At 42.1% G+C, this 17,473-nt stretch overlaps 3 protein-coding genes and 1 pseudogene across 7 annotated transcripts in view; all 4 read left to right on the top strand.

The window, feature by feature from the left end:
- The first annotated feature begins 2,214 nt into the window (after positions 1-2,214).
- LOC144894443 (trace amine-associated receptor 13c-like) lies at positions 2,215-3,326 on the top strand. Its single transcript, XM_078795064.1, has 2 exons — positions 2,215-2,387; positions 2,510-3,326. The coding sequence occupies exons 1-2, from the start codon at positions 2,215-2,217 to the stop codon at positions 3,324-3,326; spliced, it is 990 nt and encodes a 329-aa protein (XP_078651190.1).
- A 2,159-nt stretch (positions 3,327-5,485) lies between these two features.
- Positions 5,486-6,606, top strand: LOC131135922 (trace amine-associated receptor 13c-like). Its single transcript, XM_058082343.2, has 2 exons — positions 5,486-5,661; positions 5,790-6,606. The coding sequence occupies exons 1-2, from the start codon at positions 5,486-5,488 to the stop codon at positions 6,604-6,606; spliced, it is 993 nt and encodes a 330-aa protein (XP_057938326.2).
- A 2,835-nt stretch (positions 6,607-9,441) lies between these two features.
- LOC131135751 (trace amine-associated receptor 1-like) lies at positions 9,442-10,700 on the top strand (annotated as a pseudogene).
- A 1,359-nt stretch (positions 10,701-12,059) lies between these two features.
- The window catches only part of lrch1 (leucine-rich repeats and calponin homology (CH) domain containing 1), a 28,543-nt gene continuing 23,129 nt past the window's right edge, over positions 12,060-17,473 (top strand). For 2 of the 5 annotated variants that reach the window (XM_078795424.1, XM_058081877.2), the window contains exon 1: positions 12,061-12,434. In XM_078795424.1, the coding sequence (XP_078651550.1) occupies positions 12,206-12,434 (229 nt within the window). In that variant the 5' untranslated portion in view covers positions 12,061-12,205. Of the gene's footprint in view, positions 12,435-17,473 lie in introns of all 5 variants that reach the window. The other 3 variants (XM_078795423.1, XM_058081879.2, XM_058081880.2) reach the window with 3 other exon arrangements.

The raw sequence follows: 17,473 nt of genomic DNA, 5'->3' as shown, positions 1-17,473 counted from the left end.
CAAGCCAAAAATCAGTATCCGGATCAAAAAAGATCCGCTGTGGCGACTCCGTAGTCAGGAAAAATCCAAAACAAACAATTCACACCAAATTATCACATCACGTAACTTAAAACTGTTACTTCCAAATGCCCGCAAGGCATGCTGGGTAGTCCAGTTGCAGCCGGTACATACGTATGTGGGAATGATCATCATAATCACAACAACAAAGTCAAAGGTCACCAGCGGTTGACTGCCATCGTAAATTCAACGTTGACGTCAGCAAGCAACACATACGTAGCAACACATAGCAACACATAGCAACACATAGCAACACATAGCAACACATAGCAACACATAGCAACACATAGCAACACATAGCAACACATAGCAACACATAGCAACACATAGCAACACATAGCAACACATAGCAACACATAGCAACACATAGCAACACATAGCAACAGTGCAACAATGTTGTTGTCTTCGCACCTCTGATTGCAGCCTTGTTTCATCATCGGACGCTAACGCACGCATGTGTGAATCAGCATCCTCCGAGAGCTTCGCATTAGCCTGCAAAACACTCTTGATTGACGCTCGGGGACCGACACCCACGCACGTTCCTGTGGGTGATGACCGTCGAGGGTTGTTGTTGTACAAGTTTGGTCGTCTATTCGAAACAAAAAATAAAGATTCATATAAGTTGAAGATAAGCCAGACTCACGTTCTCGATTTCGCTCTATTTCGGTTTGTAAGGCATTTAAAGTTAGTAAACTTGTTTTGTAACGTAAAGCATGCATTTGATAAGACAGAGTTGGAAACGACTCGTGTTTTTTTTCATGTCACGCTCTGTCTTTTTATAGAAATATAGCAACTTCTGATCAATCCATGTTCATTCATTTATTCATTCATTTTTGTTGCTGGAGCCTATCCCAGCGTGTGATTCATTCATTCATTTTCTACCGCTTTTCCTCATGAGGGTCATGTGGAGGGGTGCTGGAGCCTATCCCAGCTGTCTCACCAGCTGGTACACCCTGGACTGGTGGCCGGCCAATCACAGGGCACATATAGACAAACAACCATTCACACTCACATTCATACCTATGGACAATTTGGAGTCGCTAATTAAGTCGCTAGCACCCCGCCTCTCTCCCGAAGACAGCTGGGATAGGCTCCAGCAACCCCCGCGACCCTCGTGAGGAAAAAGCGGTAGAAAATGAATGACTGAATGAATAATTAACCTAGCATGTTTTTGGAATGTGGGAGGAAACACGGGGAGAACATGTAAACTCCACACAGAGATCCACCGAGGGTGGAATTGAACCCTGGTCTCCTAGCTGTGAGGTCTGCGCAGGTCTGAGTAAAAATCTAGATCTAAATAACTTAGATGGGTCAACAGATAATGAACAGAAAATGTTGCTCATGTTCACCAACGGCTTAGCGACTTCTTTGTTTGACACAGTTGACCATGTGATGCTAATTACACAAGTTGGAAAATTGGGTAAAAATTTCTGGTACTGCTCTAAACTGGATCAAGGAGGACAGGAAGTACTTCATTGGAATTGGTAACTGTGTCTCAGACCAAATAGCTATGACCTGTGGGGTTCCCCAGGGATCAATCCTCATGCCGCTATGGTTTATTCTGTACATGTTGCTTTAGTTGGCACGGCGGTCAAGTGGTTAGCGTGGAGACCTCACAGCTAGGAGACCACGGTTCAATTCCACCCTCGGACATCTCTGTGTGGAGTTTGCATGTTCTCCCCATGCATGCGTGGGTTTTCTCCGGGTACTCCGGTTTCCTCCCACATTCCAAAAACATGCTAGGCTAATTAATTGCCGATTCCAAATTGTCCATAGGTATGAATGTGAGTGTGAATGGTTGTTTGTCTATATGTGTCCTGTGATTGGCTGGCAAACCAGTCCAGGGTGTACCCCGCCTCTTGCCCAAAGACAGCTGGGATAGGGTCGCGGGGGGTGCTGGAGCCTATCCCAAGGGTTTCTTCAGAATAACACAGTTACTATTTTTGTAGTATTCTAATTTAAACTACTACTCTTTTGTCGGATGTTTCCAGGTTACGTCATGACGTCATACCTTCCTAAACGTCAACACATTTTGACCCAATAAGACTTGCTTGGGGGACGTACGCAGGGCTGGAGAACAGTAGATGACATATATAAGAGAGGTTTACACAGACAGCTGGGAGACCTCCAGCCTCAGAACTTTACTTCTTCCTGTTGATGGAGAAGGAGGACCAATCAGAGGTCTGCTTTCCACAACTCATCAACATCTCCTGCAGGAAGCCCACGTCTCATTGGTCTGATGGTGTTTTGTTCAATGTTGTCCTGGGCATCATCTGTATCTTCACTGTGGTTCTCAACTTGCTGGTCATCATCTCAATCTCCCACTTCAGGCATATATTTATATTATGGAACATTTTTATCAATGAATTCTTATTGTTGTGGTTGTTGTTGACTTTCATGTTCAGTCTCTTTTGTCCACTAAGGACATATGTTGTCTTCTTTATTTCTCCAGGCAGCTCCACACTCCCACCAACCTCCTCCTCCTCTCTCTCGCTGTCTCTGACTTTCTGGTGGGCCTCCTGGTGTGGCCTGGTGAGATCTACATGACAAGTTCCTGCTGGACTCTCGGTGATGTGCTGTGCTTCTTGTATAACTCCATGTCTTTTATAATCATGTCTGCATCAGTAGGAAACATGGTGCTGATATCAGCTGACCGTTATGTGGCTATTTGTGATCCTCTGCATTATAACACCAAAGTCACTGTGAAAAGGGTTCAGCTTTGTGTTTGTCTCTGTTGGTTCTCTTCTTTTATCTACTGTAGCATCATTATGAGGGATCAGCTGACTCATCCTGGAGAGAGTATTTCCTGCTACGGAGAGTGTGTCATTGGTATGGATATGAATACAGGAGTTGTTGACCTTGTTGTGAACTTCATCCTTCCTCTCAGCATCATCGTTACTCTGTACATGAGAGTGTTTGTGGTTGCTGTGTCTCAGGCCCGAGCCATGCGTTCTCATGTTACATCAGTCAAACTACAACATCCAGTCTCTGTCAGAGCAAAAACATCAGAGTTGAAGGCAGCCAGGACTCTTGGTGTCCTGGTCCTGGTTTTTCTGGGGTGTTTCTGTCCCTTTTATATCGTCGCGCTCACAAGTGGACATAAAAAAATGACTTTGTTTGTAAAATATGTTCTTTATTTGTTGAATGTCAACTCCTGTTTGAACCCGTTGATCTATGTCTTGTTCTATCCCTGGTTTAGAAGAGCTGTTAGACGGGTTGTCACTCTGCAGATACTGCAGCCTGGCTCCTGGGGGGACACCATTATTTAGCACAGAACCCTTCAAACGAGCTTCCTTTTCTGTGTGAAACTGAAAGTCAATGGATGTTGATTGTAACATTAGCATTTTAAATACTGTTTTGCTTAAAAATTGAAGCTCAAATAATAAAGATGAGTGTGTGACGTCTCATGTCGGGGCTGGGGGGTGGGGGGGCGCTGGTTCTGTTCCACCTGGTAGAGGTGAATGGTGGTAGCAGCCCGCTAACACTTGGCACAATGCTATACACTGTCATGTATAAGTTTCACTCATAGCACATAACTGTGGTGTGTTCAAGGACCATTGAATAAAGTGCAGAAAAGCTGGTTTAAACCGAAGTTGTGCAGTAATTTGTCTATTTGTGTGTGCATGTGTGTTCCAAACAAGTCTAACAAATGACACATAGTACACCCACTAAACAGGCACATACAGTATTTGCTACAGAATGAAACAAAGGAATAAATAATAAGTATCGTACTTATAACAATATAGAAATATTGTGAGTAAAAATAGAATTAAATAACAGAATAAACCACAAAACTAATATAAATATGCCTTACAAGTAATCTGATTATTTATACATTCATTCATTTTATACCGCTTATCCTCACGGGCATGCTGGAGCCTATCCCAGCTGTCTTCGGGCGAGACGCAGGGTACACCCTGGACTGGTGGCCAGCCAATCACAGGGCACATATAGACAAACAACCATTCACACTCACATTCATACCTATGGACAATTTGGAGTGGCCAAATAACCTAGCATGTTTTTGGAATGTGGGAGGAAACCGGAGTACCCGGAGAAAACCCACGCGTGCACGGGGAGAACATGCAAACTCCACACAGAGATGCGAACCCAGGAATCGAACCCATGATACCACTGCTTTTTGTTGCGGAGAGAGTACAGATGAAGAAATGGCCACCCTAAAAAGATGGTTTGATGATAATAGATTGTCCTTGAACCTAAATAAAACTAAAATCATGCTGTTTGCTAACAACAGAAAGCACACATACCAGCAAATACAAATAGATGGTGTAGACATTGAAAGGGTGAAGGAAAATTATATATAAATATTGTATGGTCATATCACCTCATACTTCGGTATGTGACAAAAAATTAAAATTAAAATTAAAATTAAAATTAAAATTAAAATTAAAATTAAAATTAAAATTAAAATTAAAATTAAAATTAAAATTAAAATTAAAATTAAAATTAAAATTAAAATTAAAATTAATTATTTAAAACAATTAAAAAACTTAAATGATATTACGTAGAAAGGCAGGAAGTGAACAAATGTAACAGTTACTGATTGTAAAAGTACCAGATGGAGGGGTAGGATTTAATAAGCTTTGCTTCTTCCTACTCCTTTTGGACATGTGGAACTGGGAACTGATTATGGGATGCACTCAATTGTAATCTGATGCATGTTCAAATGAAATTAAAACATAACCATTACCATTACCATTACCATCACCATCACCATTACCATTACCATTACCATTACCATTATCATTACCATTACCATTACCATTACCATTATCATTACCATTACCATTACCATTGCCATTACCATTACCATTACCATTACCGTTATCGTTATCGTTATCGTTACCGTTACCGTTACCATTACCATTGGCATTGCCATTACCATTACCATTACCATTACCATTACCATTACCATTACCATTACCATTATCATTACCATTACCATTACCATTGCCATTACCATTACTTGGAGTTGTGGGATTGGCTGCTTTAAAACTGCTTGAGCTGGTTTTGCCTTCTCTTCCCTTTCAATGTGGGTGCCTCTCTTCCAGGCATGTGAACTTTGACCTCTTCTTTCATGTTATTGTTCTGCATCCTCTGTTCTATTTTCCGTCTGTGCGGTCTGAGAATGCGGTTCTTCGTAATTTCCTCCCTTTAGGTGTATAATGACGTTTGAGGAGGACATCTTTGTGCAGTTCATGCTAGAATGAACAACACAACTGATTGATGTGTGACACCCCGCCCCCCCCCCCCCCCCCCCACTGCTGCTATGACGACATCATAAACATAGACCCAATAACAGTTTCTGCTTGGGGGAGGTACTCTAGGTTGGATGACAACAGATGACATGTATAAGAGTGAGGTTTAGACACAAAGATGTCAGAGCTCTCCACTCTTCTTCTTCTTGATGATGGAGAAGGAGGACCAATCAGAGCTCTGCTTTCCACAACTCATCAACATCTCCTGCAGGAAGCCCACGTCTCATTGGTCTGAAGGTGTTCTTTTCACTGTTCTGCTGTCCATCATCTGTTTCTTCACTGTGGTTCTCAACCTGCTGGTCATCATCTCAATCTCCCACTTCAGGCATATATTTTTATTCCGGATTTGTCCACCATGTTTGCCAAATAGTGGACAGTATCTTTTCACCAAACTTTTCAGTACACTAAGTATGAATGTTGTCTTTTTTATTCTTCTTTCTTTTATTCTTCCAGGCAGCTCCACACTCCCACCAACCTCCTCCTCCTCTCTCTCGCTGTCTCTGATTTTCTGGTGGGCCTCCTGGTGTGGCCTGGTGACATCTACATGAGAACTTCCTGCTGGACTCTCGGTGATGCGCTGTGCTTCTTGTATAATTTCATGTCTTTTATAATCATGTTTGCGTCAGTAGGAAACATGGTGCTGATATCAGCTGACCGTTATGTGGCTATTTGTGATCCTCTGCATTATAACACCAAAGTCACTGTGAAAAGGGTTCAGCTTTGTGTTTGTCTCTGTTGGTTCTTCTCTTTCGTCTACTGTGGCATCATCTTGAAGGACCAGCTGGTCCATCCTGGGAAGTACATTTCCTGCTACGGAGAGTGTGTCTTTGTTATTGATTATTATGCGGGTGTTGTGGACATTGTTGTGAACTTCATCCTTCCTCTCAGCATCATCATCACGCTGTACATGAGAGTGTTTGTGGTTGCTGTGTCTCAGGCCCGAGCCATGCGTTCTCATGTTACATCAGTCACGATACAATATTCAGTTAAAGCAAAGAAATCCGAGCTGAAGGCCGCCAGGACTCTTGGTGTCCTGGTCCTTGTCTTTCTGGTGTGTTTCTGTCCGTATTACATTGTTACTCTCACAGGTGACAAAATAATCATTTCATCATTTGCTCAATATGTTCTTTATTTGTATAGTTTGAACTACTGCGTAAACCCGCTGATCTATGCCTTGTTCTATCCCTGGTTTAGAAAAGCCGTTCGACACATCGTCACCCTGCACATACTGCAGCCCGGCTCCTGTGAGGCCAACATTATTTCGAGTTAAAGCCTTCCTTCGATTTAGAAATGAAAGTCAATGCATGTTTGTGTTAGCTACCACATTGGATATTTGTGATTAAAACATGAAAATAAAGTGTGTAAATATCAAATAAAGATAATTCATTCATTCATTTTCCTTACGAGGGTTGCAGTGGTGCTGGAGCCTATCCCAGCTGTCTTCAGGCGAGAGGCGGGGTACACCCTGGACTGGTGGCCAGCCAATCACAGGGCACATATAGACAAACAACCATTCACACTCACATTCATACCTATGGACAATTTGGAGTGGCTAATTGTGCCTTTTAATTCTCATACTACGTCCTTGCTGTCATGCCCTGTGTAGGCTCCTGCGTGGCACTTTGCTTAAGTTACCTTCTTGGGCTTTAGTTTCCATTTTAACACTCTTATTTTGTATGACTTCCTGTTTTGCCATGTCCGCCTTCGTTGCCCTCATCACCCACACCCGTCCCTAATTTCTGTTTGTATTTAGTTCAGGTGTGTGCTTCTCCCGGCGTGGGATCATTATCATTTGTCCGTCTGCTTCCTGTGTTGCTTTATCCTGCTGCTGCCATTATTTTTCATAAAATTCAACGTTTTACCTGCATTTGGTCCTAATCTCTGCATCCTGGGGTCGCACTGTAAAGCTCCCAAGCCCGACCGTGACGCTTGCAATGTAGCGAATTGTACGTCCAAATTAAGAGTGGAAAAGTGAGTGAGAACACCCACTTCATGTTTTTCTTGTTCGTCATGTTTATTTACACACACACACACACGCGCATTAGAAAGGCGTTTCTACGATGATCGGAGTGTCCTTGAATGCATCTCGTGGGTTCCAGAATGAACAGACTAGAGAAGTGTGCAAGAATGAAGTTCTAAAATAGTGTTAGACTCTGTGGGACTGTGTGGGGATGCTCCACGGTGATTCCAAGGCATTCTTGCTCTGGTGCTTGTGTGTGAATTACAACAAAAGTTAACATTAGTAAGTTAGTTAGTGGCATTAACGAGTTATTTACATTATTAAGATTATTAGAACCCAGTAGACACGAAATAACCCACCAATAGTAGTCACTTGTTCTTTGTTTACATCACAATCAGAAAACAAAAACAATCAGACTGCACTTCCGAAATAACAAACAAAAACAGACTGTGTACATATATTTATACTGTTATTCTGTATATTTTGTATTTTTCATATTTTGTATTTTTCACTCTTTTTTAATAGATGTGTCTGCACCTACTATACCAAAACAAATTCCTAGTATGTGTTTCATCATACATGGCAATAAACCTTTTCTGATTCTGATTCTGATTCTGATTGGCAGGCCCGTAGCTATGGCAGATTATTAGTCCAAAATATTTGTAAAAATAGACCCCAAAACAGCAATTAATAGTTTTTTATGTGATTATTCTTTTTTTTATTAGCCACTGCCACCAGCTTCAAATTCAAAATTTGGTGGAGGGTCTGCACGGTGGACGAGTGGTTAGCGTGCAGGCCTCACAGCTCAGAGACCCGAGTTCAATTCCACACTCGGACATCTCTGTGTGGAGTTTGCATGTTCTCATAAGGCTAAAAATAACCAATTAACTGGTTAATTAATCAATTTTCTACTGCTTATCCTCACGAGGATGCTGGAGCCTATCCCAGCTGTCTTCGGGCGAGAGGCGGGGTACACCCTGGACTGGTGGCCAGCCAATCACAGGGCACATATAGACAAACAACCATTCACACTCACATTCATACCTATGGACAATTTGGAGTGGCTAATTAACCTAGCATGTTTTTGGAAGGGGGGAGGAAACCGGAGTATAAGGCAAAATATTGAAGTAAGTATTGAAGTATTACATGTTCTACCATGTTATCATGCATGATCACAGCATGTACATAAAACATTGTTAGAGGGATTTTTTTAGAGAGTTTTGTAGTCAAAATAGGTGAGTCCCCATGATGTGCATTGTTAGCTAGCTCATATTAACTGGCATTATTGGTTCAGGTTTCATATAAAGATGGTAAATCCATTCATTCATTTTCTACCGGTTTTTCCTCACGAGGGTCGCGGGGGGTGCTGGAGCCTATCCCAGCTGTCTTCGGGCGAGAGGCGGGGTAAACCCTGGACTGGTGGCCAGCCAATCACAGGGCACATATAGACAAACAACCATTCACACTCACATTCATACCTATGGACAATTTGGAGTCGCCAATTAACCTAGCATGTTTTTGGAAGGGGGGAGGAAACCGGAGTATAAGGCAAAATATTGAAGTAAATATTGAAGTATTACATGTTCTACCATGTTATCATGCATGATCACAGCATGTATATAAAACATTGTTAGAGGGATTTTTTTTTTTGTAGTCGAAATACATGATGTGCATTGTTAGCTAGCTCATATTAACTGGCATTATTGGTTCATGTTTCGCATAAAGGTGGTAAATGATGGACAAAATTTCCCCCAAAACGTGAAGTTCCCCTTCTACGCCACCCAGATCTTGACGTCACACTTAAGCATCAACCATCAAACCATCTGGAAATGTTCCATCTCTTCGAATTAGCCTCTTTGGGTGTGTTTAGAATGACAGCATTACCGTTATTATGACATTCACATTGAACGTATTGCTGATATTACTTTATATAATTATTATGTAATATTACTATTATATTTCTTGACATGTTTTCAGGTTACAAAACCAGCATGACATCATACCGGCTTGCTTTGACCCAATAAGATTTGCTTGGGGGAGGTACACGAGGTCGGATGATGGCAGATGAACGGTATAAGACAGAGGTTGAGACGGAAAGCCGACAGAGCTCCAGCTTCTCTTCTCTTCTTCTTCTTCTTCTTCTTGATGATGGAGAAGGAGGACCGATCAGAGTTCTGCTTCCCACAACTCATCAACATCTCCTGCAGGAAGCCCACGTCTCATTGGTCTGAAAGTGTTGTTTTGACTGTTTTGCTGTCCATCATCTGTATCTTCACTGTGGTTCTAAATCTTCTGGTTATCATCTCTATCTCCCATTTCAGGCACATATTTTTTTGTTTTGATTTGTCTGAAATTGTCCTTGTTCTTGTTGTTGTTAGAACTCTTTCATCCATTTTTTTTTAATATTATCTGCTTTATTTTCTTCTTTGTTTCCAGGCAGCTCCACACTCCAACCAACTTCCTCCTCCTCTCTCTCAGTATCTCTGACTTTCTGGTGGGCCTCCTGGCGATACCGGCTGAAATATACGCCAGAACGTCCTGCTGGACTCTTGGTGATGTTCTTTGTTCGCTGTGGTTCTATGTGTCCTTCCTGGCGACGTCGGTCTCAGTAGGAAACATGGTGCTGATATCAGCTGACCGTTATGTGGCTATTTGTGATCCTCTGCATTATAACACCAAAGTCACTGTGAAAAGGGTTCAGCTTTGTGTTTGTCTCTGTTGGTTCTCTTCTTTTTTCTACTGTAGCATCATCTTGAAGGAACTGCTGGCTCATCCTGGGAAGTATAAATCATGTCACGGAGAGTGTTTGTTCGGTATCGACTACTATGCAGGAGTTGTTGACCTTGTCGTGACCGTGCTCCTTCCTCTCAGCATCATCATCACGCTGTACATGAGAGTGTTTGTGGTTGCTGTGTCTCAGGCCCGAGCCATGCGTTCTCATGTTACATCAGTCAAACTACAACATCCAGTCTCTGTCAGAGCAAAAACATCAGAGTTGAAGGCAGCCAGGACTCTTGGTGTCCTGGTCCTGGTTTTTCTCATGTGTTTTTGTCCGTATTATATTTTCACCCTGGCAAGCGGCAACGAAACAATGCCTTCATTTTCTAAATATGTCCTTTATTTATTTGAATTTAACTCCTGTTTAAACCCGTTGATCTATGCCTTGTTCTATCCCTGGTTTAGAAGAGCTGTTAGACGGGTTGTCACTCTGCGCATCCTGCAGCCTGGCTCCTGGGGGGACAACATACTGTAAGCCTGGATGAACTGCACTCTTTTTGCCATTTAGCACATAAACATTATATGTGAATTGGTGTCATTTATGATTGTGAAAGCATTGTGTGTCGCTTCCTTTCATTGAAACAGTTCAACTGTAAAAAAAAAATACAAAAATAATAAAAAAACACTGCTGCAATTTTTCTCCAGTTTATTTCTCCTGTGCTTTAACTGGCAACAAAATATTATTTGTGACAAGTAATCTGGTCTGAATGACAGAATAATAAAAATTAGAAATAAAAAGAAAATTATTAAATAATATTTTATATAGTCAAATAAAAATAGGCTGCAAGGCAGATGAGTGGTTAGCACGCAGGCCACAGGAGACCCGAGTTTGATTCCACCCTCTCTGTGTGGAGTTTGCATGTTCTCCCCGTGCATGTGTGGGTTTTTTCCGGTGACTCCGGTTTCCTCCCCCATTCCAAAAACATGCTAGGTTATAATAAAAATAAAAATAAAAATAAAAATAAAAATAAAAATAAAAATAAAAATAAAAATAAAAATAAAAATAAAAATAAAAATAAAAATAAAAATAAAAATAAAAATAAAAATAAAAATAAAAATAAAAATAAAAATAAAAATAAAAATAAAAATAAAAATGTGAGTTGGGGATGGGCTACAGCGGGAGGGTTGTCATCTTCACACACCTGATTGGCAGACCAGTTTCATCATTGTATGCCAGTGCGTGTACAGGATATGAATGAATGTAGTAGAAATAACGAACAAACATTAACATTATTATTATCATCTATCATTATCACTAGTAGTAGTAGTAGTATGAGTAGTAGGCTAGTATTAGCCTATATCTAATTATTTAGGGGGGGTTAAGAACATTTTAGGGGGGCTGAAGCCCCCTGAAGAAATAATACAACCTGAAAAATAGCTTTTTTAACATATTCTTGAGCTAAATTAAGCACTTTCAAGCACAAATATACTAGTAGTTCACATACTGTATTTGTCAGAGATTTGTTTTGTAAAAAAAATAAAAATAAATAAAAAATATCAAGTTATTTATGGGGGCTTAAGAACATTTTAGGGCCTAATAGGCCTCAAACCTTCTGTGCAGCTGCGTGACGTTCATTGTTTTGGCTGCAGAGTAAAGTGGACTGACTGGAAATGTATCATGTGGAAGCTCCACGCAGACACACGCACCACACAACATGTAGTGCGAATTATATGCGCTAGATGTCGTCGTTGGCCAGGTTTTCTGAGCTCTGCTGTTTAGTGTGCAGCCGCAGTGGGCATGTGCTTGACAACAAACCAGACCTTCAAAATAAAAAAATAAATGTTTACATTTAATTCATGGCATGCTAATAATAACACATGATTTTTTAACTTTTAGCACATCCAAACCTATAATCTTTGTGATATTGCTTCCTATGATCTGCTCCTACTTCGTGTTATCACAACTACATATATGCAGTAAGGACTCCCAATAGAGTCGATGCAGTTCCGGTCATTTTACTTTGGAAAAAGCAATGGCCGGATGTGTCGCTGTCGCTGCTTGCTATGCATGTTATGCTTCTGATGCCACTAAACAGCGAGCTTGGAGCAGACATCTGACCGCGCGGACTACGTTGTCTGGCGGACGAAAGACATCCACCCACACGCCGCGGAGCACCGAGGGCGAAGCACCATGGCGACGCAAGGACCGGAGTCGGCCCGCTCTCCGCCCCTCGCTTCCCAACTCGGCTCTCCTCCGTCCGGCCAGAGCCTCAGCAACGGCCCCGCGCCACCCAACCGGGGCTTGGAACGGGCGCTGGAGGAAGCGGCAGTCAGCGGGGCGCTCAATCTCAGCGCCCGAAAACTCAAGGAGTTCCCCCGGACAGCAGCCAACCACGACCTGAGCGACACGGTGGAGGCAGGTAGGAAGACTGGCTCTTTAGAGAGGCACTCGAACCTGTAATGGTCCGTCGTAACAACCGCTGATGCTGTGAAGTCAACTTGTTGTCGTTGTGCGTGTCGTGGAATGTTGTGGAAATGTACGATGATCCTGTGGAATTCCCCGTCGATTCCCGGTCTCAAAACAGCAGGAACGGGGGGAGTCAGTTGACTCAAAAACACAACAGAGGAGTCAGTTAGACATACGACAACAAAGGAGTCAGTCGGACGTGCTATCAACCTGAGTGCTCTGTGACGTCATAACGGCGCGGCTGTTGGAAACGTTTTCCTGTGATTTGGACTTAGTACATATGCTACAGGGCTGCACGGTGGAGGAGTGGTTACCTCGCAGGCCACACTGGTACTCCGGTTTCCTCCAAAAACATGCTAGGTTAATTAGCGACTCCAAATTGTCCATAGGTATGAATGTGAGTGTGAATGGTTGTTTGTCTATATGTGCCCTGTGATTGGCTGGCCACCAGTCCGGGGTGTTGCCCGAAGACAGCTGGGATAGGCTCCAGCATGCCTGCGACCTTCATGAGGATAAGCGGTACAGAAAATAGATGGATGGGCATATGCTACCGAAACACACGTTCGTGTTAGCGCGATCAAACAACCATTCACACTCACATTCATACCTATGGACAATTTGGAGTTGCTAATTAACCTAGCATGTTTTTGGAATGTGGGAGGAAACCCGAAAAAACCCACGCATGCACGGGGAGAACATGCAAACTCCACACAGAGATGGCCGAGAGTGGAATCGAACCCGGGTCTCCTAGCTGTGTGACCTGCGCGCTAACCACTCAAATATTAAGGAAGTTAGAGCCCACAGTAGATAGATATTAAGCTATATAACAAAATATGCTAACAGTGTAAAAAAACACAACAGTGCAGGTTTTTATCTTGACGTCGAGGAAGGAGTCTTGAGGGTCCGTGGTCACCAAAAGGTTGGTGACCTTTGGTGAACCTCCCAGGAACGGGATCAACCAGGGGGCCGAGACCGCCTGAGAGGTGGGTCTCGGTCCGCCTCATGGTGGCCTCCATTCCCGAGGCAAGTGTCAACACTGACCGCCATGACGGAGCACATGATGTCAGCAAAAACCTGGCGAGTCCGTTCTCTGTTGTCTTGAACCTCAAGCTCCTATTTTTTTGTCCCAAATTGTCAACAACAAAATCCTCATCAGATGTTTTGAGGTCATACTTATACCTCAAATACTTCTATTTGTACATACATACTATACTGTATGTTGTCTCTGAAGAACTTGTAGAACCTTTTAGAACCTTTGCCTGTTGTTTCTGTTCTGTGAAACAGAAAGCAGTTTAGTGCAGTTTAGTGTGTCGCTAGCTCAACACAATACCTGCCATTTGTGCAGCGTGTGGCAGTTTGTCCTGCATGCGTATTTACTGGAAATCAGTGTCGCTTACCTTGTTGCAACATCTGGCACACAACACAGACTTTGTTTGGCTCGCGGTCTCAAGAAACGTACCCAACAGATAACATCTCTCTTTCACCGTCTGGGAATGATGTTTTATTTTTGTAGTCAGCCTCTATGCCTCAAACGCTCTCACACAAAAACCTTTAGCTCCAGTTTGGACTGCGTCATCAAAACATTTAAACCGGCCACTAAGTCGTCTTGTGTGTTCTCTTTGAAGCGTGTGACTTTCTCTTAAACGCATCATTGCGAGGGAAGCAAACAGTCTAGTAGTTAGACGCTGCAGGCAGGATGAGACATGCTAACAAAGTACAAGCGAGGATAACGAGGCTGTCTAGTATTTACTATTCCACATTTAGAGGCGCATTATTAGAGAGGAGACTGAGGGCAACAAGAAAAAGGGATCCCTGCAGTAATGTTGAGACTGTGAAATAAGATACTGTACTTAACATCGGTACACTCCGGTAAGTATACTGTGTACACTGTACTGTGCAGCTTTTTTCAGTGTACTGCTGTTTCATAATGATTATTGTTGCGTACAACATGTACCTGCTGCTGCTTCTTCTGAGTAAATTACAAGCTTTCAAGAATTATTGCCAACAAACCTCATATTATAAATATACAACATAAGGTGGCCAAGAAATATTTCAATCACTCCACACTCTTTATTGCTCTCTGGTTCTACCATATCTTACTTATTGTGTGGAAATATGGGCTAATAACTATAAAAGCAATCTTCACTGGCTAAATGTACTGCAAAAAAGGTCAGTAAGGATAATTCATAATGCCGCCTACAGAACAGAACATACTAACTCCTTATTTGTAAAATCACAAATACTTCAACTTGCTGATATAGTTCATCTTCAAACAGCTAAAATAATGCATAAGGCTAAAAATAAGCAATTAGCTAAAAATGTCATCCGATACTTCTCTACAAGAGAGGAGAAATATGATCTCAGGGAAGATGTTGATGTTTGCTAAATACAAGGATGAAGAGTCTTGAACCAGTCATGATGTGCTATACATATCACTATATTGACCGTTACTATGGTACCCATTATGTCATTGGATGGTCAAAAAATAATAATAAAAACAATTTTATAATAAAATTTAAGAATTAAATTTTTTTTTAAACTTAAACTATATTAGGAAAGCAGGAAGTGAACAAATGTAACAGTTACTGATTGTAAAAGTACCAGATGGAGGGGTAGGATTTAATAAGCTTAGCTTCTTCCTACTCCTTTTGGACATGTGGACCATTACCATTACCATTACCATTACCATTACCATTACCCTTACCAACATTTGGCTCACAGAATTAAATATCTGCCAGCTTTTTTCCTCAACTTCTTGATGGCACAATAATTGACAATGAATTAGATTTTCCTTGTTTTTGGCATTGCACACACACCTTGCTTGAAATACGCCATTTTGTGCCCCCCCCCTTCTGCTGCGTAGCCAAGACGGGGACTAGTGAGGATAGTATGTGCCCAGTGCTGCACAGTCAACTCTTTTAACAGTGTTGAGTGGTGCAACATCCCAGCTACTGACGGTGCACTGCATTTTGGCCTACCTTTCAGTCAGGTCACGCTCATGTAGTCAAAGGTAGAAGTACAGAAATGCACCATTTGAGGGTAAGCTAATGTTAGCGTGGGTGTTTATATTTCAATATTTTTGCTGTAAACTTTCAAAAGCTGCATCACCAAGGTTGTATCAGATCATAGCGAACAGAGCCGTGTCAAGCCAAGCATGCAGCGGAAATGGGGTGAGCGTGCAAATGTGTGTACTTGTTGTCATTGAAACACGCCCTATGAGGACCTGCCATGTTTCCTTCCCTTGTTTCCTTACCTTCCCTCTCACACACACATGCGCACACCCATACACCCACATTGGGAAGGAAGCAGTGAGTTCCCAGGAATGTAACGTGAGACGGGTCTTAAGAGGCAGGTCCACCTTGCCCAGTGCTCCTGAAGGTACACACCTGAAGGTAATGATACAGTAGCCGAAACAGACTTGCTGGAATCCTCATTCCTTGTTTCCTCTTCGGGTTCCATTTCTACTAACATGCTTGGATCCTAGTGTGTTGTAATAATGGGAGTTATCATATTATTTCTACTGGGCACCAGCATGTGGTGCAAGGGACCTTTAATGGGTCGGCCAGGCTAGCTAGCTGTGAAGCTAACATGAAGAGACAGGAAGTGACCACACCCAAGCTCATTGTTTCCAAGAGACTATGGCGAAGAAACGTTTCCTCTCATGGAAACCAAGAACACGTAACCGTGTTAACAGAAAATACGCCACAAACCAGTGAAGACGTTGAGAAATTGTTGCTGGTGTGGATCAATGGCTAGCGGTAGCTAACAGGAGACCCTGGCTGTGTTCAAAACCGCATATTTACCTACTACTCATACTAATTCTTTGAGTATGCAGTATGTCTATACTGACAGTAAGTTCCCGGATGTGTACTGCATTCGCCAGAAATGTTGAGTATGTATCATCAGCTTACTACTCATACCCAAATTACCCAGGATGCAACACAACACAACGTGACGTGACCGCAAAAAAAATAAACATTGGCTGAACACTGAGCACTGACCAAACGGCGGTGTCAAGCAGGATATCTTGCTAGTTGTTTTCAAAGTAAAAGCAGTGATTTATCACTATGTTTTTTCATCTCTGAGAAAAGTAAGGGGTGTTTTATTTTGTGAAAATAACCTGAAGTGCGTTGCTCACTTCGGCTAGCTTAAATTTTGCCGAATTCGTCTGAACGAAATTGTAAACGCTTGGTATTTGGACAAATAAATGGCACACTCGGGATCTAAACGGCCACTTTCTCGCACGATTTTTAAAAAATCGCAATCAAGTTATGTATTTAAAGAGTTTAGAACTGAAGTCAAATCAGCTTTAGCCTGTCCGATTTCGGCTCGGGTAGGAGTGCAATGCATTCTGGGTTATCATGTAATCATGTGATTGATGGATTGGGTATGCAGTATGGAGTGTGGATAGTATGGGCATGGAAGTAAGTATGTCGTAGTTAGTATGCGGTTTCGAACACAGCCGCTGTTTCAGAGGTCAGGCGTGTGGGTCTACGGAAGAACACGGCTGCAACGAGTGAGTCTGTTGACAAATGGCAAGCAGAAGCTGGTTTGAAAATTTGAAAACAAAAACAGGGGGAAAGACGTTGTTAGGCATGGCGGATTTGAACGTGCCTCTTAACTCCTCCATCCATTTTTCTGCACATAAAACTGTAATTATTGTCTATATAGGGTGTTAAAGTTTGTGGGTGTTTGGAATTGATTAATTGGATTTCCAATTAATTCTATGAGAAAACTTGTTTTGGTTAGAGTCTGTTTTGGTTTAAGTTGGTTACACTTCCTGTCCCACAGTGAATGTGTACCAAGTGGAAAATTGGTTCAGTAATCCAGAGTACGAATACGTGTACCATAGACCCCTAGTACAGATTGAATTTTTCAGCTGTCGTATTGGATCTCATTAGGATGCGTGTGGAAGAAAACACGGACACGAAGGAGCTTTCCAAAGATAAATAAAATGTGTCGAGTTTAGACTGAAAGACAACCTCTACGTGT

This window comes from Doryrhamphus excisus, linkage group LG12 (assembly GCF_037039965.1).
Source record: "Doryrhamphus excisus strain RoL-2023G ecotype Guam linkage group LG12, RoL_Dexc_Guam_v1.1, whole genome shotgun sequence".
Lineage (NCBI taxonomy): Eukaryota > Metazoa > Chordata > Actinopteri > Syngnathiformes > Syngnathidae > Doryrhamphus > Doryrhamphus excisus.
The sequence above is the reverse complement of the archived record's forward strand: the minus strand, read 5'-3'. Positions and strand labels throughout refer to the sequence as shown.